Source organism: Sporothrix brasiliensis (genome assembly GCF_000820605.1).
Source record: "Sporothrix brasiliensis 5110 chromosome Unknown Cont19, whole genome shotgun sequence".
NCBI classification, from domain to species: domain Eukaryota; kingdom Fungi; phylum Ascomycota; class Sordariomycetes; order Ophiostomatales; family Ophiostomataceae; genus Sporothrix; species Sporothrix brasiliensis.
In genome coordinates this window covers 2,027,342-2,053,583 of record NW_024467138.1, presented here as the reverse complement: position 1 = coordinate 2,053,583, position 26,242 = coordinate 2,027,342, and the positions used below count along the sequence as shown (strand labels likewise).

At 57.5% G+C, this 26,242-nt stretch overlaps 8 protein-coding genes across 8 annotated transcripts; 2 read left to right on the top strand and 6 right to left on the bottom strand.

Moving 5' to 3' along the window:
- Position 1: 1 nt before the first annotated feature.
- On the bottom strand, positions 2-4,240 carry SPBR_00051 (checkpoint serine/threonineeeee-protein kinase; the record flags this gene model as incomplete). The annotated part of the gene is made up of 3 exons (XM_040758371.1): positions 2-2,295; positions 2,622-2,979; positions 3,191-4,240. The coding sequence occupies 3 exons, from the start codon at positions 4,238-4,240 to the stop codon at positions 2-4; spliced, it is 3,702 nt and encodes a 1,233-aa protein (XP_040618383.1).
- Positions 4,241-4,817: 577 nt separating this feature from the next.
- On the bottom strand, positions 4,818-6,401 carry SPBR_00513 (enolase; the record flags this gene model as incomplete). Its single annotated transcript, XM_040758832.1, has 4 exons — positions 4,818-5,664; positions 5,749-5,840; positions 5,928-6,181; positions 6,278-6,401. 4 exons carry the CDS (start codon positions 6,399-6,401, stop codon positions 4,818-4,820), a joined length of 1,317 nt encoding a protein of 438 aa, XP_040618382.1.
- A 2,947-nt stretch (positions 6,402-9,348) lies between these two features.
- On the top strand, positions 9,349-12,062 carry SPBR_00190 (aminopeptidase 2; the record flags this gene model as incomplete). The annotated part of the gene is made up of 2 exons (XM_040758510.1): positions 9,349-11,520; positions 11,589-12,062. 2 exons carry the CDS (start codon positions 9,349-9,351, stop codon positions 12,060-12,062), a joined length of 2,646 nt encoding a protein of 881 aa, XP_040618381.1.
- A 723-nt stretch (positions 12,063-12,785) lies between these two features.
- On the top strand, positions 12,786-14,930 carry SPBR_00310 (Kelch repeats protein; the record flags this gene model as incomplete). Its single annotated transcript, XM_040758629.1, has 1 exon — positions 12,786-14,930. The coding sequence occupies one exon, from the start codon at positions 12,786-12,788 to the stop codon at positions 14,928-14,930; it is 2,145 nt and encodes a 714-aa protein (XP_040618380.1).
- A 2,270-nt stretch (positions 14,931-17,200) lies between these two features.
- Positions 17,201-18,406, bottom strand: SPBR_00720 (hit finger domain protein; the record flags this gene model as incomplete). The annotated part of the gene is made up of 1 exon (XM_040759039.1): positions 17,201-18,406. One exon carries the CDS (start codon positions 18,404-18,406, stop codon positions 17,201-17,203), a length of 1,206 nt encoding a protein of 401 aa, XP_040618379.1.
- Positions 18,407-18,896: 490 nt separating this feature from the next.
- On the bottom strand, positions 18,897-19,640 carry SPBR_00977 (uncharacterized protein; the record flags this gene model as incomplete). The annotated part of the gene is made up of 3 exons (XM_040759296.1): positions 18,897-18,968; positions 19,319-19,424; positions 19,480-19,640. The coding sequence occupies 3 exons, from the start codon at positions 19,638-19,640 to the stop codon at positions 18,897-18,899; spliced, it is 339 nt and encodes a 112-aa protein (XP_040618378.1).
- Positions 19,641-20,517: 877 nt separating this feature from the next.
- SPBR_00539 (protein disulfide-isomerase A1) lies at positions 20,518-22,044 on the bottom strand (the record flags this gene model as incomplete). Its single annotated transcript, XM_040758858.1, has 1 exon — positions 20,518-22,044. One exon carries the CDS (start codon positions 22,042-22,044, stop codon positions 20,518-20,520), a length of 1,527 nt encoding a protein of 508 aa, XP_040618377.1.
- A 2,085-nt stretch (positions 22,045-24,129) lies between these two features.
- Positions 24,130-26,142, bottom strand: SPBR_00346 (vacuolar fusion protein mon1; the record flags this gene model as incomplete). Its single annotated transcript, XM_040758665.1, has 1 exon — positions 24,130-26,142. One exon carries the CDS (start codon positions 26,140-26,142, stop codon positions 24,130-24,132), a length of 2,013 nt encoding a protein of 670 aa, XP_040618376.1.
- Positions 26,143-26,242: the final 100 nt, after the last annotated feature.

The following is a 26,242-nucleotide window of genomic DNA, read 5'->3' as shown; positions in this document are numbered from 1 at the left end:
ACTACTTCCGTGTCCGTGCCCAGTGCTCGACCTTGATTATCAGGCTCTTCAGCCCAACACCACGCTCGCAGTTGGCCGCCAACCACGTCTCCATGCGCTCGCGGACATGGCGCATCGACCGGAGCACCGGCATCTTGCCGCCCTCTTCGGTCGCAGCAAAGCCTGCCGGGTTGAGCAACAACTCAAAGGCCTCCGTCCAGATGTCGGTCTGCCAGTAGCGCTTAAGCGTCTCGCGGATGCGGTAACGCTTGACGGGGCCACGCTCTAGCAATGCGGCCCCCGGTCCGCCTGCACCCAGCGCGGCGTCACCTGGGAACGCAGCGCTCATGCCTTGGTCGCACCGCACCGTCTCCATGTACTTGCCGAACAGAAGGCAGTGCAATGTACCCGCCAGGCCATGGTAGTCAATCTGCCATGTCCAGGGGCGACCCTCTCGCATCTCGGCGCAATCCTGGGCCGTCGTCTTCCAGTCGGCTACAAATTTGACGTCCGCCGGGAACGCGCGCATATCAATGGCCCGGCCAAAGTCGATCAGCGTCATGCCGCGTGCAGCCCAGCCGCCCGTGCCGTCAGCTTGCCACTGGCTCGACAACTGCTCGCTGCTGTCCGCGATACGGCTGTTGCTGGAACTGGAGCTGGTGCTACTGCCAAGGGACGGCGTACAGAGGGGATCCTCCAGCCGCAGCAGGCAGTTGTCGGCTTTGATGTCGCCGTGCAGAATGTTCTTGCTATGAAGTGACTCAACTGTACGGAAGAGCTCAATGGCAAAGAACATTGCCAGAGTCTCGTCCATCACACCAGAAGACTCGCCGCGGAACAGGTTGACAACGTCCAGCAGTGTGCCGTGCGGGTAGAATGGGAGAAACAAAAATGTCTCGTCTCGGTATAAATGGCATTCAAGAGCGGGCGCTAAAGACGCTGTCGCACGGTGCTGCGGCCCGAGCCGTGTGTGGGCAAGCCGCATCATGTGGAATTCCCACGTTGTCGGCGGCGTCTCCATTTTGAGTGCCTCATGCGCGTATCGACGGGAGTGGGCGCTAGCAAAGGCGCCGCGTCCCATTTGTGCTACGGCCTGCTGCTCACCACCGTTGGCATTCTTCTCGCCGTCGGGGTCCATGTTCTCCACCAAGTACACAGGCGCAAACGCACCAGCGCCGATCTCGCGGCGAACTGTGTACTTCGACGGGCAGTCGGCAAATTGAATCACGACCGGGACACCGGCACCGCTAGACCGATCCGACCCGCTGCCGCTACCACCGTTTACACCACTACCACCCGACTTGTATTTGCCCGAAACGGCCTTGGCGTATCGCCGGATCTCAGCACCCTTGTCGCACTTCTCATCACGATGGTCGTAGAATCCACTATATGAGCCGAGTGGCGGTTGAATGTTGGCCAGAATCTCTGCACGGATGCCCTCGTCGACGGGGTTGCACTGGGTCTCTTTGATGATGGGTCCCTTGGCAGGAACGGTGCGGGAAGCTGCTGCACTATCCACCACTGGGATGACGGCGACCTTTTGGAAGACCGGCTGAGCGAGTTTTAAGGGCGGAGGCTGGGGCAGGTCGTCGTCGTCGTCGACAATGTCGATAAGTGGACTGCTCAAGGGCTCAGGCGGAATGATCCCGCTGCTGGTCTTCTCCTCTTCACCCTCCTCATCAACCTCGACATCTTCATCGTCGTCTTCTTCGTTCGGGCTTGATAGGTGAAGAGACCGTCTGCCCATAGCCTTGCTCGGCGTCTTCGCATGCAAAGCCCGCTTATTGTCCTCCGAATCGAATTCGAGCGACGACTCCGTGCGTTCCGTAATGGGCGTCATGAACGGCAAACGATTGTTGGCCACCTCGGCTGGATCCCTATAGGGCCGTGTGGGTGCAACATAGTCTTCCGGCGGGATAGGGATAAATACAGTCCTAGTTCGTGGCGGCTCCGGCACAACTACCTTATCTTGAGCAGCTGGGCGCACCGGCGAAGAGGGCAAAGATGGAACAGCATTTTCATCGTTCGCGTCGCCACCGACAGGGTGTGAGAAGCCGCGGATAGGAAGAGGGCTAAATTCCTCGTCGGGCTCGTCCCTGTCACTGCTGTTGCCGACGTCATCGGTGTCGCCGGCTGTCGTGGTCGACGGAGTCTGGTCTGCGGTGATTGTATCTTGAAGGCCGGAGATGTCCTTGCGTACTGCAAAGTCAGACCAACTGCTCACATTTCCTGCCTCGTCGCCGTCGACAGCACTTGCATCCACATCCGCGCTGTCCGCCTTCTCGTTATCACCCTCGTCGTCGTCCTCTCCATCACCTGCATCGCTCTATTCCCTGTGTGCCTTGCCGTGCCCGTGCTCTCTGCACCGCTCGTATAATCACCGTCCGTTTCGTAGTCATCGTCGGAAGACCGGTTTTCTTCCACTTCTTCAATCCCTTGCTTTTTAGGCTGGTTGAATATTTCATAAATGTCGTCTGTTGCCGCTCTTGTGTGCATCGTCATTGTTGGTTCAGATGTGGCAGAGCTCTTCTTCTTCATACGAGGCTTCGAGGGGGAGTCCAACTTTGCTTTGACTACATATGGTGTGGTTAGTTTGACACAAATGCCATGGTATCTCCGAAGGAATCCATAAGGAATCTTACTGATCTGTGTCACGTTTGCCTCCACCACCTTCTTTTTCCTTGGCCGGTTGTTCTGGTCGTGGTTCTTGATCATCGCACCGTTCTCGTCAAGCCGGACGACATCTCGATGAACAACAAGCTTCGTCGCAACTGTGTCCGCCAACACATCCATCTGGCGAGGACCCACTGGCGAGAAAAGAAGATCCTGGTCTTCCTTTGCAGGGGCAACTTCATCCCACGATCGATGCTGCAAGCCGCGATTGGCCGCCCAAATCTCCTCAAAGCTGAGCTCCGTCCCGGGCTCTTCTGGCGTGGGATAGACGGCGCGCAAGTCGACAAAGACGCGCTCTTTCTTCCCGCTCGCCGGGTTTACTGTTACCTGGTATTGCGAAGGATGAATAGTAATGTGTGATTTGGCTAATGACTAAAATGATACATTTTGCGCCAGAGAAGACACATTGACAAATGCCCCCGAAGGCATTTGCCGCCCCAAGCGCCAACAAATTAGTCCTATATTGATCAACAAAATGTTTAAAAGAAAGGGAGCAGCAACCTGGCCAAAAAGAGAGCGAGAGGGCTCAGGGACTTACCGCGTCCTTAAACACCGCCATCTTTGATTTTGGCTTCTTGCCGCCTGCACTCAGCGTCTCGCCGGCCCACGGCTTTGCCGCCACCACGTTCTCCTTCTTGCGCTCGGCCAGCGACCCAATGCTCTCCCAACCCTTGGTCGAAGCACCAGATACCCCGAGGGCCGGGGCTGCTGCGGACGCATTGGCGTCGGAGAAAATGGCCATCTTTGGCTTGGAGCCGCGTGCGGCCTGGCTGCTCGCTTGCTGTTGCCTCTGCTGCTCCTGCAGACGTTGTGCTGCTTGCGGATCGTTCAACGCGGCGACGGCGCTTGCGAACGGGTCGACCTTGGCAGCCAGAACCGGACGCACTGTCGGCAGGGCGGGAGATGGTGGTGCGTCGGGGTTGAGGGACTCCGGTGCCTGGGTCGCGCGGCGCTGCTCAAACTCTTGGTATTTGCGCATCAAGCGCGCCTGCGGCCGTGCATTGCGCTCGATTCCCAACCGGTAAACCTCGTCGGCCTGTGCCCAGCGTGTGGCTCCCTCGAGCCAGGCGGCATACTCTTCGTAAAATAGGGCGAGGTTCTCGCCAATGTTGTGCCGCGACAGGTAGACGTAGGTCTCGTGGGGGGCGTCGGAGAAGAAGTGGATGTAGTGCAGCCAGAGACGCAGGTACCGCGGGTCATTTCGGTACTGGGCGGCGCCAACAAAGGCCTTGGTGGCACGCTCGAGCAGGAGGTGCAGCTGGGATTGCGGTGTTGCTTGGGCAGACGGGTAGGCGTCCAGAGTCCAGCGAACGTAGCGGTCGTACGCGTCAAGGGGGTCGTCAGACTCGGCGGCAACGGCCAGCTCAGCCTCAAAATCGGCACGGATCGTGTCGTGCAGTGTCTTCGTGTCGCCCGGGTTTGGTGTCGGCGTCAAGATCGGGGCCAGTTTGTCGCCCTGGACGCCCACAGACTGCGGGGAGTAGAGCTCGGCCAGCTTTCGGGCTGACCGGCCGCCAGGAAGAGACTGGATGTTCTCCTTCTGGCTCTCAATAACATCGAAGTTAATCAGTTCGTCGGAGGCAGCCATGATCGCGGTGGTGTCGGTTGCCGGTGGTGTGTGACGAAAGTGATGCAAAAGAGTGAAAAGAGTGGATTGGGAAGAGAGGTCAATGAAACGCGCCTCCGGCCAGCAATCTAAGACGCGCCTACCGTGTGTGTAGGCTGCTGCTTTAGGAAAGGGCGAAGGAATTGGGCCGTCTCTGGCTAGCATTTTTGTTGTGTCGGTTGTCGAAATTGTGGGGTTGTATTTATTAGTAAACAAACCCAGTTAGTTGCTGTGACAACAACCCCGCTACAGACGCCACAGGCGCCACAGCCTGCTGACACAACTCCTGTTTAATTCTCATCACACACCGATTCGTGCATTCTGACTCACGCACGTCGTGAAGACGACCTTCGCTGGGTTTGTTCCCTAAATTTGCAAATTTATTTGTGGTATCTACGGTATGAGTCACCGGACCCCATCATATTCCATTAGCCGTTTTCACCGGCCTTCTTCCGTTTTTACTCTCACATGCCCTAAATCATGTTGCTGAAGCGCCTACGGCTTCTCTATCGTTCGCTTCCATTCACGTCATCCCCGACAGGTCGTTGTGACGAGCGGTTTAGATGTTCACCGAGGTGCGGAAGTTCTTGCCGGCGTAGACGGCGTTCTCGCCGAGCTCCTCCTCGATGCGCAGCAGCTGGTTCAGCTTGGCCAGGCGCTCCGAGCGGGCCGGGGCACCAGTCTTGATCTCGCCAGAACGGATACCGACGACAATGTCAGCAATGGTGACATCCTCAGTCTCACCAGAGCGGTGGGACACCATGACGCCCCAGCCGTCGGCGTAGGAGTCCTTGGCGGCCTGGATTGACTCGGTCAGGGTACCGATCTGGTTGACCTTCAGCAGCAGGGCGTTGCAAGCCTTGAGCTCAATGGCCTTCTTGATGCGCAGGGGGTTGGTGACCGTCAGGTCGTCACCAACGATCTGGATGTTCTGGGTCTTGTAGAAGTAGCTCCAGGCCTCCCAGTCATCCTCGGCGAAGGGGTCCTCAATGCTGACAATGGGGTACTTCTTGCTGAGGTCGGAGTAGATCTGGGCCAGCTGCTCGTAGGTGATCCACTTGGTGGGGTCGCTCTCGGGGTTCTTGAAGTCCAGATCGTACTTCTTGACATCCTCCTTGTAGAACTCGCTGGAGGCAACGTCCATGGCGATGTTCATGCGGCCAGTGTAGCCGGCCTTCTCGATGGCCTCGGCGATCAGCTCAAGAGCCTCGTCGGCAGTCTGGATATCAGGGGCGACGCCACCCTCGTCGCCGACGTTGCCGGCAGACTGGCCGTACTTCTTCTTGGCCAGGCTCTTCAGCTGCTGGTACACCTCAGCACCCCAGCGCAGGGCCTCGGAGAAAGAGGGGGCGTCGCTGGGGACGATCATGAACTCCTGGAAAGCCAGGCGGCCACCGGCGTGGGAACTGGGAAACTCGTCAGCGTGTGTTTCTTGCTCCCTAGTCATTCCCGCACGTCAAATCGCCTTCGGGAATCCAGTGTAAACATACCCGCCGTTGAGGACGTTCATGAAGGGAACGGGCAGGACATAGGGCTTCTTGGTGCCGGCCAGGTCGGAGACGTGGGCGTACAGAGGGACACCCTAGGAAGAGAGGCGGAAATGTTAGCATCCAATTGGTCTGTGCGATGTTCGAGCTTCTTTCCCGTCGGCCGGTCGAATTGAACATACCTTCTCGGCAGCGCCAGCCTTGGCAATGGCCAGGGACACGCCCAGGATGGCGTTGGCGCCCAGCTTGGTCTTGTTGGGGGTACCATCAAGGTCAATCAGGAACTTGTCGACCTTGGACTGGTCCTTGACGTCGACGGCCTCCTTGATGATGGCGGGGCCAATGATCTCGTTGACGTTCTTGACAGCGGTCAGGACACCCTTGCCACCCCATTTCTCCTTGTCGCCATCGCGGAGCTCGCAAGCCTCGTGTTGGCCTGTTGCAAAACACACAAGTCAGCCAGCTGCGCTTCTGTGCACTCGAAACACGTCGAGTCCAAAATATATTGGGGGGGAGGTGACGCGTAACGTACCAGTGGAGGCACCCGAGGGGACAATGGCGCGGTGCAGGCCAGTCTCGGTGACAACGTCGACCTCAACGGTCGGGTTGCCGCGCGAGTCGTAGACGTAGCGCGCGTGGATCTTGGTGATGGCCATTTTAACGCTTTGGTGGGGTCGGATGCTGTTGAGGAAGCTAGCTCGGAAGTCGGGTCAGATACAACCTGCGAGTTGGTGATGCTGGTCAGTGGCTTGTAAGAAGGAAGAAGAGAAACGAAACAAAAACAAAACAGTAGCGAGAGGGAAGGTATAAGAGGGAGGCTAACAGGCAATCTTGACGACAACGAGAAATTTGCAATAGTCGCAGTGAGTCAAAAAGGCCGAAAGCGAAAGTCGGAGAATTTGCAGGAAAATATTGCAGGAGCTATTTATGGGGAAGTGCAGAGTGACGACATAACAAAACGGGATAATGCCTCATGGAAACAGGAAAACAGATCACAAGATTCGAAGGAATTAAGTCGTTGTGGAGGGGCAACGATGGAGGGGAGCCAATGAACAATGTGGGTTTGACAGCAGACGATGCGCGAGGGAAAAAAGACAGACACCTCGATATGGGGGGAGACTGCGTGATTATGTTCGCGGGATGTGAAGCTCGCTTTTTTGCTCGCTCTCTCTAGGGTGGGAAGCTCCTTCTTTCCTACCTTTGTTTGGTTCGGACGGGACGAATTGGCCTTAAAACGTAGAGGTGGCAGGAACGTGGGTGCTATGATGGGGACGAAGATGTCTAGGAGAGGAAACGAAAAGGCAGGGACAGGAGCCTTTTAAGGACAGATACAGAAGGAACAGTCCGTTGGTATGTATGTTGGTCTGGACGTCCGTTTGTTTTGTTGGGCGCCCCGGTTTGGAGGGGCAGCCACGCTGCACGGAACAGCCGTTGTTCGTTCCTGCCGTTTTTTTGTCCCTTTTGGAGGGGCACTGTGGTGTTAGTGCATCACTGGTGGGGTGTTACTTGGCCCTGGCGTGAGCAATGAGCAGATGGGGCCGGACAGTAAGACAGTGCGAATTGCGTTCTGTGTTCTGTGGGTTTCTGAGCGCAGCTCTGCAAGTACGGGATTGAAGAACCGTGCACAGAAGACGTGATGCTCGGTGCAGCTGGCCGGAGTGCCGCTGCGCTGGCCGTTGCTGTCTTGCCAAGGCATAGTTCTGTTTCGAAGCCCATGCATGTCTCTCACCGTCGCTCATTCCCAATCAACTGCAAACATCGTGACATTCGCCATGGCTTCTGGCGGAGCTCCTCCGGCCACTCCCTTGCTTTTATAGAGCGGTACCGAGCTCGGCTTGAGCCCCAGAGCTTCAGGGCGCTCTCTTCTCTTTTCCGGAAGCCGTCCCGGACCTCGAAAGGTGGCCGCGTCGCCGTTATGTTTTCGTGGTAAGCTCGTTCCTGGCTTGGGTGGTGTTGGCTGCAATGTTAGTGTGGTACCCCATAAAGGGGTTACTATACGCGTGTAAGTCTGTACCCCGCTATCTAAGGAAGAAATCGGCGCTGCTTGATCTTGAGAGCAGAGCTAGTACACCTGTGATTGGTCAATTGCACTCATACTTTGCCGATGTCGACGATGCGTTGCCGCACCTGGCCAATTCTCCCGCGTTCGATCTCGGCTACGAGGACAAAGACAGCTGTCCGGACGGGTTATTGAGCTTTAGCATGTGCACGAGATTGTTCGATCGACCGGGGCTCGTGAGGACCCTCACGCGTAAGGCAGTACTTGACGTATTTCGGCGGATCGACCCTAGGCTGCATCCTCCGCGTCGTCCTAACCTTATTTCACAAGGGCAATGCAGTTGCAATGGGTCCGTGACTGCGGCGTTGGGGGAGTTGATGTTCGCGATGGTATTCCCATGATTCGATATCTCACAGAATCGCGAGAAGGGTCGTGCAAAGTGCCCTAATGATGTCACGTGCGGCTCGGTGAACGAATTTCTTCGTACGAAGTATTGGAGAGTAGGACAGGCACAATAAAAAAACTCCGCCTTCCTAAAGCGGAAGGCGGGCAGAGATTCGACGACCCTAAGTGACGAATACGACGGAAAGGTGGGAGCCATTCTTTCCCTATTAGTAGCCATAAATTGTGCAAAATAGGAAAGAGCTACCTGTGCGGAGTGCATAGTTAAGGCAAGACGCAAAACCCGTAAGGCTCATGGCCGTAAGATTCAGAGATTCAGAGATCCGACGGCTTGGGACAGACGATAGGAAGGTGTGAGGGCGTATGGTAGGGGCGGGTCTGCCCCCTGGTCTGTGCACCAGAGCATGGTAGTGGTACGCCTTTGCTAGGTCGGTAGTTTTCCAAGTTCATTTTTTCTTGCACGATTTAGTTATCGATCAGTTCGTTTCACCACGAGCTGCCTTTTCAAGGAAGGGACAGCCCACGTCCACCGTCGCTTGTCCGCCCTCACAGGTGCGCCTTCCGCTTCTTTTTACTGGGGCCATTCGTTCCTTCATCGCATCGGCTACCTGCCCCTTCCTCCCCGCCTCCTTCCTGCCTGTTCGGTATGTCTTCTCCATTGGCAACACTGGGCTGCCGGGCCACCAAATCACCGTTCTCGTCTGCTTTATTAAGAGCAACCGTCCCCCGCTCTAAACTCTCGACACACATCTCTTCTGCCTGCATTACCCCGCTGGCGTCACAATATACGACAACATCTCGCTCTCTGTAAGTTGCATCACAGCTGTGTCTCGCTCAACTTGACACAGGCCTTTGTTGTTTCGCCCCATCCGCATCGCTCTACGGCCTAGACGTGGCCCTGAGTAACACCCGTCACCAACCTTCACCTACATTACCCCCACCACTCAGGAACGAGGCGCAGACAGTCTGGTTCCAACAAACCACCAACGGTTGAAGAAGCCAACTTGGACCAACGCCGCTAACTGCTACAAAGCCATTGTTCGTCTGCCGCCTTCTGCCCTTGTCCATCTTTGCTTCACCACAAGCAGTTGCGACCTCTACATACGTCGCAGCCGTCATCCATTCGTTCCTCGCATCGGCACCCCGTCTCGCGCCTTCAACCTTTGACTTCTGTCCGTTACTGTTCACACCGTCGCCACGCCATGTGTCGCCACTCTGGAGCCGACGGCACTGCGACCGCCGTGAACTTGGGCCGCGAGCTGCTGCCGGCCGATGTCGTCCCCAAGCACTACGACGTCACCCTCGAGCCCGATTTTGACAAGTTTACCTTTGAGGGCACCGTCATCATCGACCTCGACGTCGTCAAAGACACCAGCTCCGTCTCCCTGCACACCCTGGAGATCGACGTGCACAGTGTCACGGTCAGCAGCGATGGTGCTGCTATCAGCTCGTCGCCTTCTGTGTCATATACCGAAGACACACAGACGACCAAGATCGATTTCGATGGCAGCCTCGCCAAGGGCACCAAGGCCCAGCTCGAACTGTCCTTCACCGGCCAGCTCAACGACAAGATGGCTGGTTTCTACCGCTCTACCTTCAAGAAGGCCGACGGCAGCAACGGCATCATGGCCGTCAGCCAGATGGAGCCCACTGACGCCCGCCGCGCTTTCCCCTGCTTCGACGAGCCCTCCCTGAAGGCCACCTTCGCGGTCACCCTGATTGCCGACAAGCACCTGACGTGCCTGAGCAACATGGACGTTGCGTCTGAGACGGAGGTTCAGTCCAAGATCAGCGGCGGTGCCAAGAAGGCCGTCAAGTTCAACGTGTCTCCGCAGATGTCGACGTACCTCGTTGCGTTCGTCGTCGGCGAGCTCAACTACATTGAATCCAACGACTTCCGTGTGCCCGTGCGCGTGTACGCCCCGGCCGGCCAGAACGTGGAAAACGGCCGCTTCTCGCTCGACCTAGCGGCCCGCACGCTCGCCTTTTACGAGAAAGTCTTTGGCATTGACTTCCCGCTGCCGAAGATGGACCAGATTGCCATTCCTGATTTCGCCCAGGGCGCCATGGAGAACTGGGGTCTCGTCACCTACCGTGTTGTCGACCTCCTGCTGGACGAGAAGACCAGCGGTGCCGCCACCAAGGAGCGCGTCGCCGAGGTTGTTCAGCATGAGCTCGCCCACCAGTGGTTCGGCAACCTGGTCACCATGGATTGGTGGGATGGTCTTTGGCTGAACGAGGGTTTTGCTACCTGGGCCTCGTGGTACTCGTGCAACGTTTTCTTCCCCGAGTGGAAGGTCTGGGAGTCGTACGTCAGCGACACGCTCCAGGGTGCCCTGTCTCTCGACTCCCTGCGCAGCAGCCACCCCATCGAAGTTCCTGTGAAGCGCGCCGACGAGATCAACCAGATCTTCGACGCCATCTCGTACTCCAAGGGCTCTTGTGTTCTGCGCATGATTTCCACGTACATAGGCGAGGACGCCTTCCTCGAGGGCGTCCGCCGGTACCTCAAGAAGCACAGCTATGGCAACACGCAGACGGGCGACCTTTGGGCGTCCCTGGCCGAGGCCAGCGGCAAGCCTGTGGATGAGGTCATGACGGTCTGGACCAAGAACGTCGGCTACCCCGTCGTCACCGTCACCGAGAAGGACGACTCCATCCACCTCAAGCAGAACCGCTTCCTGCGCACGGGGGACGTCAAGCCCGAGGAGGACCGGATTCTCTACCCTGTCCTTCTCGGCATCCGCACCAAGGAGGGCGTTGACGAGGAGCCCATCTTGAACACGCGCGAGGCCGATTTCAAGGTGTCGAGCAAGGATTTCTTCAAGCTCAACGCCAACCACACGAGCCTGTTCCGCACGTCGTACTCGCCCGAGCGTCTTGCCAAACTCGGCGAGGCCGCCAAGGAGGGTCTGCTGACGGTGGAGGACCGTGCTGGTATGATTGCCGACGCCGGTGCACTGGCCATCTCCGGCTACCAGAAAACGTCGGGCGTTCTTAGCCTTCTCAAGTCCTTCAACGAGGAGTCGGACTTTGTTGTTTGGAACGAGATCATTTCGCGGCTCTCGGTTGTGCAGAGCGCCTGGATCTTTGAGGATGCCGCGATCCGTGACAGCCTCGAGGCGTTCCAACGCGACCTCGTCAGTGCCAAGGCCCATAAGCTCGGCTGGACGTTCTCCGACTCGGACGGCCATATTGAGCAGCAGTTCAAGTCGATGCTGTTTGGCAGCGCCGGCCTGAACGGCGACAAGACCATCATCGCGGCCGCCAAGGACATGTTCAACCGCTTCATGGCAGGCGACACCCTGGCCATCCACCCCAACATCCGCGGCAGCGTGTTTGGCATGGCGCTGAAATACGGTGGCAAGGATGAGGTACGATGAGTAGAATGACATGCACGCACTCCCTGCTTACTTTGACACACGCTAACAAGAACCCACAGTACGACGCCGTTCTGAACTTCTGGCGTACCTCTCAGAACAGCGACGAACGAAACACGGCTCTGCGCAGCCTGGGCCGTGCAAAGGACCCTGAGCTCATCAAGCGCACACTTGAACTGCTGAGCGGCAAGGAGGTCAAGGACCAGGACATCTACATGCCGGCCTCTGGCCTGCGCGGCCACCCCACCGGCATTGAGGCCCTGTTTACGTGGATGACGGAGAACTGGGACGACCTGTATAAGCGCCTGCCGCCTGGCTTGTCGATGCTCGGCTCGATGGTCAGCATCATGACGTCCAGCTTCTCGCGGCCGGAGCAGATTGCGCGCGTCGAGGCCTTCTTCGCGGACAAGAACACCAAGGGCTACGACCAGGCGCTGGCACAGAGCCTGGACGCCATCCGGTCCAAGATTGCATGGGTCCAGCGCGATGGCAAGGACATTGCCGGCTGGCTGCGCGAGAACGGCTACAGCAAGTAGCTCGCAGCCAGGCTGTGAGCCGCACAGAGCGTCTATAAATCAGCAAGGCGCGTCACTTTGCGGCTCACGGCGTTTGAGATACATCCATACTCTAAAAATGAACAAAGAAGTAAAATGTAATGATGTTTGTGATTGTTGTCATTAATGTGATCGAAACGATTGGTTTTCAATTTGTTACTTATTTACTGTTTATTATTTATTTTTTTAAAGAAAGGCTGAGAGAGAAGAAATAAATCCAGAAAAGGAAGAAAGGATGGAAAGGCTCCATTTTCTTATTTAAGCTGTAGTTACGAGAGTTTGTCCTCGCAGCTTGTTATAGTTAGAGCGTGGGATACCAATTATCTTAGGACATGTGTGTTAGTGAGGGCAAAGAGCTAATTGCCAGTTGACGGCAACTCCTTCCCTTGTGAAACCCTCCCAAACCGATTATTAACAAGTTCATAACACAAGGCCCAAAATCGACCCAACACAGATTTACGATAAACCCACAAGCAATACAATCTCCATTTCAAACCACCAACTAGAAAAGGAGGACGGAGGACTTACGTTGCCAGGCCCAGCTCTTTACGGCCGCCGAAGGAAGTCATTGCTCAAGCGACAAGAATTTGCCCCGCACGCTTGAAAAAACCCGAATCCACTTTCATCGCCTTTGACGACAACGACGTAAATCGACAAAGATACCGCCATAGGGTTGCGTGCGGGCTACACTCATCTTGCTTGACAATGGCCAAGGACAAGAAATCCAAGAGCGAGGGCAAGAAGGCCAAGGCGGCGGAGAAGAAGCAGAAACAGGAGAAGAAGGCAGCGAAGAAGGCCAAGGTCAAGGACGCCAAGCAGCAGGACGGCAGCGATGCTGAGGATGTCGACCTCGACCAGGTGCTCGAGGAGTACAGGCGGCAGCAGGAGCTGTTCCTCAAGGTGACAGAGACGGTCGCAGAGGGCCCGCCGCGGGCGCGGGCGGCGGCCAGCTTCCTGGCATCGCCAGCCAATGCCAACCAGCTGCTGCTGTTTGGCGGCGAGTATTTCAACGGCGCACTGGCGACGTTCTTCAACGACCTGCACATCTACTACATTGACCGCGACGAGTGGCGCACGGTGACGTCGCCCAACACGCCGCTGCCGCGGTCGGGCCACGCGTGGTGCCGCGGCGGCAACCTGAGCAACTCGGTGTTTTTGTTTGGCGGCGAGTTCAGCTCGCCCAAGCAGGGCACATTCTACCACTACAATGACTTTTGGCGGCTGGACCCGGCGGCACGCGAGTGGACGCGGCTCGATACCAAGGGAAAGTCGCCGCCGGCGCGCAGTGGGCACCGCATGACGTACTTCAAGAACTACATTGTGCTGTTTGGCGGCTTCCAGGACACGGCCAACCAGACGCGGTACCTGGCGGACCTGTGGCTCTACGACACGGCCAATTTCGTCTGGTTTAACCCGGCCCTGCCGCCGGCTCAGCTCAAGCCCGACGCGCGGTCGTCGTTTACGCTGCTGCCGCACGAGCAGGGTGCCGTGCTGTACGGCGGGTTTTCGCGCGTCAAGGCAGCTAGTCAGCCAGGCGGCGGCGGCAAACAGGGAGGCGGCGGCGGCGGCGGACGGAACGCCATGAAGGCAGTCGTGCACCAGGACTGCTATTACCTGCGGATTACGCCCCCACCGGCCACGGACGCACCCGGGACCGCGCCTGTTGTGCGCTGGGAGCGGCGTAAAAAGCCGGCCAATGCGCCCAACCCGACGCGGGCGGGTGCCACAATGGCGTACCATCGCGGGCGCGGCATCCTGTTTGGCGGCGTGCATGACGTCGAGGAGAGCGACGAGGGTCTCGACAGCGAGTTCTTCAACCAGCTCTTTGCGTGGAACATTGAGCGCAACCGGTTCTTCCCACTGGCGCTGCGCAAGCCACGGACAGCAGCGAAGAAGGCGACGGGCGGTGGCGGCGAGCAGCGTGTCGGCCGGCGTAACCGTGCGGCGGCCAACGAGGAAGAGCTCCTGAAACAGCTGGCGGCGCTGGAGGCGACGAGCAAGAAGGACGGCGACGACGGTAGCGACGAAGACGCCATGGAGCTTGACAAGAAGGCGGCCGAAGACGAAGAAAAGTCGCCGGCGCGGCAGATGCCCGTGTCGATGGAGATGCCGCACGCACGGTTCAACTCACTGCTGGCCGTGCAGGGCGATGTGCTCTACATGTACGGCGGCACGTACGAAAAGGACGACCGCGAGTTTACGTTTGACGACATGCACGCTGTGGACCTGGGCAAGCTGGATGGCTGCAAGGAGGTGTTTAGCCGGCCAATGGACGACGCGTGGTACGAGTCGGAAGACGAAGACGACGACGAAGACGAGGACGAGGACGAGGACGACGAGGACGACGAGGACGTCGAGATGGAGGACGACCCAGCGCCCAAGAAGTTTACGCCCAGCACGCGGAACAAGAACAAGGGCGCAGCCGCCGCGTCGGACACGGCGTCTACGGCTGATGCGGAGTCGCCGGCCGCGTCGTCGTCGTCGGCGTCTGTGGCAGACTCGGAAGACACCGAAGCCACCGAGGCCGACACACCAGTCGACGACGGCCTGCCACACCCACGGCCGTTTGAGTCGCGGCGAGACTTCTTCAACCGCACGTCCAACGAGTGGCAAGAGATCCTCATGACGCAGCTGCGGTGGAAGAACATCAAGGTGGAGTCGATGCTGGTCAAGGAGACCAAGACCAAGGCCTTTGAGCTTAGCGAGGAGAAGTGGTGGGACTGCCGCGAGGAGATCACCGCCCTCGAAGACGAGCAGGAGGCGGCCGGCATTGGCGAGGTGGTGTCCCTGGCCGACCGCGAGGGTGGTGGCGGCGGAGGCGGCGGCGGTGGCGGAGCGCGGAGGAGATAGAGGAGCGTATATGAAGTACGGAGAGCGCCAATACAACTTGGATATTTACAAAAATATACTGGCATATATGAGTTGAGTTTTGAGGACGAGTGCTTTGGGGAATGCCCTGAGGCTAGAATATAGCGGTAGTGTGCTGTGAATTATAGCGGTAGCGGGCGCTCTTTTGGTGCACGCGTCGTTAAGTGGTAGCACGTGCTCAGGCGTTGGGGGGATCGCCACCAGCGCGACAGAGACCGCGTGGTTGCCTTCTTTGGACACGGTAGTGAAACCATTAGCAAAATCCAAAAACTAAATACCAAAGCTGCAAAATTCTGTATTCTGGTCCCTTCACACATCATCCACAAGGACCACAACCATGCCGGTCGGCATCCAGAGGATCAACGCCCGGCGTTCGCAGCCCAATCCGCACGTTGTCTTTATCAAGCCGCTCAAAGGGCCCGATGAAGAGGTTGCGCGCCAGTTTCTGGAGCGCATTGCAGCTCAGTGCGGTAAGTTGTCTTGGACGTTTCTTGTTCTCCCCTTTCTATTTCTTATATTGTTGTCCGTCGCTGACAAGGTAGTCCCCATTATGCGCGAGCATCATCTCACCGTTATGACGCTTGAAGAGTACGAGCCCAACCGTGAGTTTGTCGGGCGCAACTTCAACGCCGGGGAGGTCATTCAGCTCGTGCTCAAGGCTCATGGATCCCGCCGTTGGCTGCCCTTCCAGTACGTCCAGATGGTCATGATGCACGAGCTCGCGCACTGCCGGCAGATGAACCACTCGCGTGCGTTTTGGAGCGTCCGGGACGCCTTTGCAGCGCAGATGCGGCGACTGTGGGCGGACCGGTACGTGGGCGAGGGCATCTGGGGCCGAGGCGCCAAGCTGGGCACGGCGGCCGATGGGGGGCCCCCAATGTATGAGCGCAATGTGGCGCTGCCGGGGGACGGCGGTGACGATGGCGTGCTGCTCGAGCACCTCTGCGGCGGAACGTACCAGTCACGCAGGGGCCGCAAGCGCAAAGTCAAGCCGACACTCACGTACCGAGAGCGCGAGGACCGGCGGATACGGCGCAAGTTTGGCGTGAACGGGGTGGCGCTGGGCGACGACCTGGAGGAGCGGGCGAAGCTGGATGCGCGGGGAACGGGAAGTAGCAGTTCAAGTAGGGCTCCAGCTTTGGGCAAACAGACGAGTCTGAGTGCTGGTAGTGGTAAAGTGGGCATGCAAAAGGAGACGACAGCAAGAACCCTTGCGGCAACGACGAAGACGGAACAGAAACGGCTGGCCACAAAGCCGCGTGTGGCTGTCAGCAAACGTGGCCGCGAGTTGCGGGCAGCCGCAGCCTTGGCCCGGTTTGAGCAGAACGCAACGGCAAAGAAAGAGGAGGCAGTGGCGGAAAACGTGGACGAGATCGAGGCGATCAAGCGAGAGGAAGACGGATACGAAATGGACCTCACAACGGACAGCGACGGCGATGGTGCCGTGGTGGAATATGAAGCGGATCCCGACCAGCCAACCCTTGCCGGCCCGGACGCCGTCGACATTGACGGCAAACGGATGCTAGACGGCAGCGGAGGCAGCATGGTGCGCGTGTGTGAGGGCGAAGACGGAGAAGACAACTCTGATGCCAAACGAGAATTGCGAGAGCTGCTGCAAGCGGGTCGTTGGGGCGGTAGCGACAACGCGCAGAAGGTGGCGAAACCTCAAAGCAAAGCGCAGCCCACATCGTCCACGGCTGCAGCAGCGTCCGCATCTCGCATACCAAGCAAGACTCCGAAACAAGAGACGTCCAAGGACGAGCGACAGGAAGTATCCCTCTCTCAGATTCCGCACGTTGGTCACGCCACGGTGACGCGGCCATTGCCAACATCAACACCTGCCGCCCCGCCTGCTACTCAGCTCGCAACTGGAGCCTGCCCGGTGTGCAGCTTTGCCAACAGTGAACAGGCCATTACGTGCACCGTGTGCGGTCATGTTTTGCATGCCGATGCCGTCCCGGGTGCATGGCACTGCCAGAGCGCCACGTGTCGAGAGAGCCAAGGCGTGCGGTTCCTCAATGCTGGCGACTGCGGCGTATGTGGAGTATGTGGGCAGCGGAAGGGAATGTGAAGGCGCGGAGTGTACGGCATTGCGATAAACGAGCGACAAAAGAGGTTGAATCTGGTAAACGGGTTCTCTGTATAGAGGCTCTGACAAATGCTATGGGTATCTCGCTTTTCCAACTGCCTACAATGTGTGTCCCAAACGCCTTGAAAATGTGACCATAGTCCCGTCTGCACACAACCTATTCCTACAGCCCATACCGCGTCATGCACTCGTCCCGGTGCAGCTCCAGACAGTCCAGGGCACACACGGGCGTGCCGCACTTTGTGCACTTGACGCGGCCCCAGTAGCCGCAGATCTCGCAAAACACGCGCGTCGGGTAGCGCCGTCCGGTGCTGCCATCGTCGTTGTCGTCGACAAAGTCGGCACGCGCTTCGGGGTACGTCAGTGGCGGACCTTGCACGAGGCTGCGCAGCTCGTCGTCCGTGGGCAGTGGCGGCATATTGCTGACAAGGAGCGGGTCGTTGTCGAGAGGATGTGCAGGCGGCCGGGGTCCTGTGTAAGGCAGGAGTATAGACGAGGCGGGACGGGTCGTCTGTTGTGCGGCCTCCTGCGCAGCCATGCCGTCTGCATGGCCCGCCGCGTCTGGTGTCCCTGGGGCATCGGCCATTGGCGTGTCAGCGGATGAGGGCGTCGGGGTTGCTGCTGAAGTGGACCGCCGTGCTGCTGCCGAGCCGCCGCGTCTTGTGTCTTTCTTTGCGTCCTTCTTTGCCGCCGGCCGCCTGCTGCTGCTGTTGCCGTTCTTGCTTGGTGTGGCGGTCGCAACCGCCCCTGATGCCGCGGCGCCTCGCCCGCCGCTCGGCGTGTCGCTGTTAAGTCCATGGCTATGGTTGTGATTGTGGTTATGATACAGGTGTGGGTTCGCCTCGTGCAGCGCCGTGAGCGCGTTGAAGTCGTCGAGATGGTTGGCAAACGACTTTTGCGACGCCAGGATCTTGCGCACATTCGGCGTGTACTTGTTCTGTGCCTTGACCGCCTTGGCCGGGATCGGGATCTGGCTGTCACGCCCACCACTGCTGCCAGCTGCCGAACCACCGTCGCGGTCTAGAAGCTCGAGCTCCTTGCGTAGCTTGGCTTCCTGGCGCGACGTAAGATGCGAAAAGAGCGCGACCGACGAGCCTGCACCGCCGGCAGCGGCGCCGCCTTGGTTGCGTGTCGAGCGCTTGCGTGAGTTCTTAGCCACACCGCTGCCGGCCGCACCTGCTCCTGCACCCGCTGCACCGGCTGCTGCTGCGCCAAAGGCACCGCCGGCTGTATAGTTTGCACCGGCGGCGGCCATGGTTGCAGCCATCCCTGGCGGTACATTGCGGCTGCTGTTTTCCGGCACGTAGGCCCAGCCGGGCGCCACAGCGCGGCGTTGGCTGGCGATCTCGACGACGCCGAAGTTGTCCATGGGCGCGTTCGTGGGACGGGTCGAGTCGTCGGGTAAGGGTGAAGAGGATGGAGATTTGTCGTCAAAAAGTCGTCGTTGTTGGTGAGAGAGATAAATTTGGGGTAGAAGTCATAGTCTGGAAACTTTAGGTGGTCCCTTCCGTTTATTGTGGTCAGCCGCGTGCTTGATAGGCGCTGTGGAGTGGCGACTAAACACCTGCTAATTCGCTGAGGCTAGAGGTCGCCCTTCCGCCTACAACGTAAAATACATAATAAAATGTACGCTCGACAATTTCACTCGGATGTGAAGGAAACTCATGTAAATGCAGAATATTTTTGAATGAAAATAGTATACAGACGTCTAAGACGATAGCCTTGCGCTCGCTCTGCCATCCCATGCACAATCTGCTTGGACGAGCCCTTTACCGCCAAAATTAGACCACAGCCGCATTCGTGATACCAAGGCGTTGCTGTACGTAACCAAGTCCGTTCCTACAAGCCGAGAGGTAGTCTCATTTCTTCTGGACCTTGTCCTCGAGCGTCGCCAGGTGGGTGCTGAGCTGCTGCGTGGCCCTTTGCAGGGTCTGTTGAGAGGAATATGGTTAGCCGAGAATAACAAACGGAGAGTGACCAAGGATGAAGCATGACGATCGGACAAGGAGAGGGGGAGATTCTGTAGGAGCTCGCAGTAGGAGACTTTACGCCACGGGGCACTGCGCGGTGTATATGAGGAACTCGGACGAGAGAAAGGAGAGAAACGAGGAAGACCAAACCACTTGATTTCCAGGAGGGTTCCGCTTGGAGTCCGGTATTCCGAGAATGGAGAAGGAGGAGAGGAGCCGAATCGCAAAATAGACTGCAAAAGTAGGGCAAAGACGGGGACCAAAAACGAGACGATTGACAGAGAGGGAAAGTCTTATATGCAGACACGCACGTAAATGTCTTCCGTCAGCTGGTCGTTGGACGCTTTGTATTCCGTGAGCACGTAGTAGTACACGCCCGCACCCGTCAGCGTCGCGCCGAGAAGGAAGCCGAAGAGACTGCACCGTTAGCATTCGTAGGCCAGAGCCAGGATGGCACCGGGAGCGAGCTTACCCCCCACGGAACGCGCCGACTGGCTTGCGTGCAGTCAGCGGTGCCTCGGCCAGCCGCCGGGCTGAGGTCTGAAAGCTACGCGCCGGGGTCGCAGAGGCGATCGAGACAGGCGACGTAGTCGCGCGCGACACGGAGCGCAGGAGCATTGTTCTTGAAGCCATAGTGTTGGGTGGGAGAATAGAAAGATTGAGGATGATCGAAGTTTGATGATCGTGTGAAGTGCTCTGTCCGACGACAAGTAGGCGCGGCGCGGCGCAATGAAGGAAGCAATCGGATGCGTAGGCACTTCAAGGAAGCGTGGCAAGAAGAGATACTGTATCGTTGCTGTCGTCGGGCCGCGTGGCTTCGAAATCGGTTGTGTGGGTGTTGGAAGCCGGTTCGAAGTCGTCGTTCGGTTCAGAACGGCAAGCAGTGGATTTAGCTCGCTCACTGTTGCGGGAAAGGCTAGGAAGCTCAGCCAGCGCGTCTTCCTTGCGCTATAGCGTGTGCTTCCTGACCTGGGCGGTGTAAGTCGGCAGAATCTGCAGTATTTCGTACACTCAGCATTTACGGCGAAAACAATAAACAATTCAAATTAATTTCGACGTAACGACATAGTTCATCGAGCAGCATAATTTGACTCGAAAATTTATGAACAAAAACATACGTCCTGTCGCCTCCTTAGACAAACAGACAAACGCAGTCAAGATCGAATTCAAAACGCATAAATTAAGAACAACACAGGAGAACTAGGATAACCCAAATTGTCTCTTCTCGTTTCTTTCTCTCTGGTCCGGGACACAGACAAGGACAAACAAATTTAATAACAAGGCTTGACGAGGCAAATGGAACCTGAGCCGCTCCTCCTCCTCCCATTCTGTCGTAACAGACCATATCCCACGCTAGAGGTGGTCGTCGTGTTTCATTTTTGTTGTGTTACAATTGCATAGTTTTCGAATTTAAGGGTCTCTTAAACTTTTTCGTAGAACATCGTACAAGGGGGAATAGGAAGCAAACAAGAAAACAAACACGTCGTCGCAGAATCGGCTAGGCGCGAATCTACAGCTCGTCGTGCTTGCTCTTCTCCTCCTTCGCCTCCTCCGTCTTGGTCGACGAAGAAGCCGACGTCGCGCTGCTCTCCGAAACATCCTCCTCGGCGGCCGGGCCGGGCTCGGCCTCGTACTTGCCGTTGTCCTTGATGAACTTGATCAGATCCTCGACCGTGCGCGAGCCCGAGTAGGTGATGGGCTCGTCCTTGCTGCCAGCGGGGAACAGCTTGATCGTCGGGAAGCCCTGGATCTCGTCCGGCACATCGTTGGCCGTGGCGTCCACCTTGGCAATGACGACCTTGTCCTTGAACTCGGAGGCAGCGTACTGCGCAGCCAGGTCGTCGTACTTGGGCGCCAGGGCCTTGCAGTGACCGCACCACGGGGCGTAGAATTCGACCAGGACATCCTTGGTGTCGTCCAGGACAATGTCGTTGTAGTTCTTGGCCACAACAATGGTAACACCCTCCTGCTTCTCGGGGATCGGCTCCGACTTGATGCTGGGCTCGACCTTGCCGGCGACAAAGTCGTCGACAAACTTCTTGATCGCGTCCTTGGTGATCTTGGCCTCAATGTCAAAGGGGAACTTCTGGTTCTTGACCGTCTCCTGGATGGCGAACGAGGGGAACTTGTCCGTGGGCAGGTTCAGGTTGCCGGCGTGCGCACCGAAAGCCTTGGCGTCAATCGTCGCGAAGTTGACGACACCACGGTGGGCCTCGGCAATGGGCTTCAGCTCATCAGCCAGCTCCTTGCGCTCCTCGGCGGTTTCGGCAAAGATGTACGCCAGGGGGATGCCCGCCGACATGTAGTCAGAGTATGTCTCGGGGCCGACCTCGCCGATCAGCGGGGTGGCGGCCGTCTTGGCGAACTTCTCAATCGCCGCGTCGTCAAACTTCTCGGAGAAGACAGCCTTGCCATCGTCAAAGTCCTTGTACAGGACGATGGACGGCACGGTGATGCCCTCAGCCTCGGCGAGCTCAGCATCGCTGCTGGCACCGAAGGGGTAGTTGTCGCGGAGCTTCTCGGCGACCTTGGTGAAGGTCTCGTTGGAGGCCTTGTCATCGGCCTTGAGGTAGGCGACCAGGACGACCTTGTCGGCCTTCTTGAACTCGTCGAGGTTGTCCTTGGTGACGGTCGAGACGGCGGGCAGCGACTGCTTGATCATGTACGAAGTAATGGCAGCAGCCTTGCGCTGGCCCTTGTAGGCGCTGATGTTGTCGGTGCCGCGGAAGATCTTGAGTGTCGGGTAGCCTTCGACACCGTACTGTTGGCAGAGCTCGGCCTCCTCTGTGCAGTCGATCTTGGCCAGCTTGATGTTCTTCTCTTTGAGCGTCGTGGCAGCCTCCTCGTACTCGGGAGCCAGAGCCTTGCAGTGGCCGCACCACGGGGCAAAGAACTCGGCAAGGACAATCTCGTTGCTCTTGACAAACTCCTCAAAGGTGTCGGTCTTGAGTTGGTGAACGTCTGAGACGTCGGCACCGGCGACGAGGGTCGAGCCGAAGGCCACAAGGGCCATTATCAAAGACTTGGAGTACTTCATTGTGTCTGTTTGGTTGTGCTGGATCTGGTTAGCAAGTAGCCGAGGTAGGTGAGCAGTGTGGATGCAGATGCGACGTAATCCTCGAGGCTGGGGAGATGATCAGAGCTTCGCCGGGACAAGCGGAGTGAGGTCATCCAGAGCAAAGCAAGAAATACAGGAATAGAGAATAAGCGAAACTCACGTCTGTAGAAAGAAAGAACGAGAAGCAATAGAAATGCGAATCACAAAGAAAGCAGTGAAGAGAAAAGAGAAAGTAAAGAACAAGGTTGGGATGAAGGAGGATAAAAAGAGGGTGGAAAGTTGCGGACGTGGAGAAGTTAAGTATGGCGTAGGACCGCTCAAGGCGCACTACAAGGGCCGGGGGCAAGGTGTCCCTTCTGTTTCCTGTCACTTGGAAGGAACAATCACTCAAGGAGTTAGTTGACTGGGCCACAGGCGGTGCCACACCAAAACGGGCGCTAACAAGGAAAGCTTCCCCTTTTTACGCAATCTTGGCGATCGTGTCTCGTTTCCATCGTTCCTTCTTGAACGTACGCCGTACATAGGCGCACTTGCCAACCCACGAGTAGGTCCTGAGGTACTGTCGGATTGGGTAGGCGGTCCAAAGATGCTCCTTCCGGACGTCTGTCCACTTTCCATTTGTCTACCTTATTTACCACGGCCGTCATGGCTCCTTCCAGAGGTTATTCTCTTTGCGCCCCGTATTCGTCGCGCGAGAGTCGGTGTTTGGCAGGAGCGAGCGGCTTCGGTTCGCGTGTATTTCTAATCTGGGGCTCCAGGGGACTCGAAACGGAGAAGACGACAGGTGTTCAGTTCACTTGGGTGGCGCGGCTTGGGACGCCATCCCTCCTGGGTTCCTGCCCCACTCCTTTTGGCCATGCAACAGAGACGCCAACACTCTGGGAAGGCTGATAAAGCGGGTAAGGTCACCCACGCTAGGCCTGGCCTAAGCCAAACAGGGCGGAGGCTAGGGGTGCTGGCATCGGGCCCCTAAGTACCAACTGTGTGCGAACTGCACCAAAACGCTACATCGCAACTTAAAACTTGCAGGTGGCGGTACCTGCATCTTGTCTACGAAGTATTTCGTATCTTACAATGGTATGTAAAATCGATGAACAAATGCGGCAACTTTCGACAGCTGAAGAAACCGGCAATGGTGACAGAAGAAGCTAACCTTGTCTCGCCGGCCTTCGCCGGGCCTAACCTTGTCCTCACGACGTCGCAGACGGCTCTTGGAGAGGCCAGCAAGCATGAGACCAACCGCATATGCTCCGGCGTCTTACGTTTATTAATACGGAGCATTTCGCCGCGCCGGTGGACCTCATGCGAGCAATTTGACCAATTTGCCTGTCTGTTGAGCCGCGTGCATCCTCTCTGTAAGTATTTAATCTATGTCCTATATGAGCTACCTTGGGACTTGAATTTTGGAGTCTGAAGGACAGCTTTCACTTTTGAAGATGACATCCAATGGCGATGTGAGCAGCGGACGGCATCGAATTCACAAGCCAAAATATGCTACTCGTAATGCTCATATTACGTGCTCCTTGTCAGGTTGTTTACGCATACTTTTGGAGAGGAAGTGCTTGGGGATAAAATATAAAATAAGAAAGGAAAAATGGGTTGTGGAACACGGTAAAGAAGGTCGAGGTAGTTGTCAAGGATCCATCTTCACCAAATCAATGCAAAATACACTGACACGACGAAGACCGTTCCCTCAGATGCCGTTCAACCCCAAAACAGCATCATCTTTACCAGTAGCAAATCTCTCATCCAGAGTCATGAAATAGTATGTGCTGAACTAACTATATGCAACAAAAACCCGGTATTGCGCCGTATAAATGTACTCGGTATTGTATTCAACTGGCCGTCCGACGAACCTCACTCATCAGGCCAAGCCCGCCCAGGGACATCTGTCACACTAGATCGTCGCCGCTGACGAGCCGCCCGCCACCGCTTGAACAGGCTGCCTCGACCGTCAATCCTGTCATCGAGACCGCCGCCCCGTTGGCGGCCAACGGCACCGTCGTAAAAGACGTGGCCGCCATTGGTGTGGGCTCCGCCGCCGCCGCTACCCCAAGTCTTCTTCTAAAAGACGCCACCGCCGATAATAAACAACCGCTCTTCCTCCCGCTTCGCCCACTGGACGATGCGGTTGGCATCTTGTGTGACCACGGCGCGCGACGCATTCGGCCCGGCCACGCAGTAAAACTCAAAGACGGGCGTCACCCACACCAGACTTGTGGCGTCCTCGCCCACGCAGTGCAAAATCTTGAGGTGGGCGTGGCGCGCGTGCACGGCGGCGTGCAGCTGGTGGTACACGGTCATGAGCCGACGACGGGCCTCTCGTGTTTGGGACTCGTGCGATGCTTCAGAGGACATGGCAAACTGCACGTTGGCGCGTGACTTGTACAGGAAATGGTGGATCTGCACGGCCGTCCCCGGTCGCTTTACAATGTCGGCCACCTTTGGCCGACCGGCTGCGATGGCGTCGCGGATCAGGGCTAGGCCCCCGTTCTTGGTCATGTTTTGTGCCACCTTGTCGCGCATTTCCTTGAGTTCGAAAAAGCTTTCCTTGTCGGCGCTGATCAAGATGATGGCAATGCTTTTGTCGTCCGATGTAGGTGTAGGTGAAGACACAATCGGTTTTGCATCCGCTTCACCGCCCTCGGCATCGAAAAAGCTAACGTACATATAGAGGTAGCCACTGCTGTTAAAGGCCGGCAAGCACAGGGGGATCCAGTTTTCGCCGCCACCAGCCTTGATGCCACCCGACTCAAAGAGCATATTGAAAATGAGTTGCAGATCACTCGGGTGTAATGAGTGCTTGCGTGGCCGGATCACACTGACGAGCTTGCCGCCCGCGACAATCAACCCGTACAGCAGCTTATCCGTCCGCTGTTTGAGAAATGTGCTTGTGATCGAGGCGCGTTGAGACTTGCGCAGCCGCAGGCACTCGAGCGCGCCCAGCATGGCCGACGGCGAGCCCTTTGTGAAGCTATCGGCGAGCGACGCCAGCAAACCTTCGGTGCCTTGCAGTGGTTTGCGCAGATCAGTGGATGGCCGGTTGGCGAAGATGCGCGTGAGCGTAGGCAGCGTCAAGGTCGAGAGAATCTGCATGTACAATGCCCGCAGCTGCTCACGAAGTTGGGCATCGCTCTCGCCCAAGCGGCTGATTGCCAAAAGGTAGAGAGGGCCCTCAATGACAATGACAAAGCGCGCGTTGCCTGCCGTGAACCCTTGCAGCGGGTTGTCGGCGCCCTCGTAGAACGAGATGATTGTCTGGATCACGCCCATGTACGAGTTGACCAGACTCAGGTCGCCGTGGCGGCTCCAAATGGGCTTGCCCGCCGACGACAGGATCATGTAGTGCTTCAGTTTGGCCTTCCAAGCGGCCAACCGCAGTTCCTCACTAGGTATTTCGTGTTTGTGTTCGCCGCCCGCGCCGTCGCCGTCGCCCAACTCGCCCCCTCCACTGTCGCTCTCGTCGCCGTCGTGCAGCTCCTCAAACTCCTTGTCAAAATCAGCCAACGAGTAGGGTACACGGGCAATACGCGTGCTTTCAAACGGTTGCACGCTTGTGGCCTGCGTCCTGAGCAGGGTCCAGGCCCGACTCTTTCGGTGAAAGTCGCCCACGGCAAGGCTCGCCAGGTCGCCCGGTGGCCGCATGGTCGGCGCAAAGCTCATAACGCTCACGGCATCGGCCGGGACTTCAGACACATCACCGAAACTGCCAATCCCACCACTGCTACTGGCGGCTCGCCGGTGCTGTTGTTTGGATCGTAAAGACAGGTTGGGAGAGGTCGAGGACGAGGCGGTCGTCGACACGGCGCGCATGCCCGGCGTCGAAAAGGTGCCGCGCGAGCCGTCGGGGAAAGAGAGGGTCTGGATATCGATTGAGGAGACGGCCGTCGTCGGCTTGGCCTGCAGCTGGGCCGACTCAGGTCGTCGTGGTGAGCCATCAGCGCTGGAAGGACGTCGCGGTGGGAGGGGCGGTGGAGACGAGGACGGCTGCGTGGATGGTTGTTTTGGAGATCTATCGAAAGCTGTCGTCGGTGCTGTGACTGGAGGCGCTGCCTTGCCCTTGTTGGGCTCGGCCATGATGATCCTTTGGCTTCAGCTTCAGCTTCTTTGAGCCTTTCCTTAGCTGTCATCGCACCCCAACAAAAGCGACGATGTGTATGCGCTATAAATGTACGGT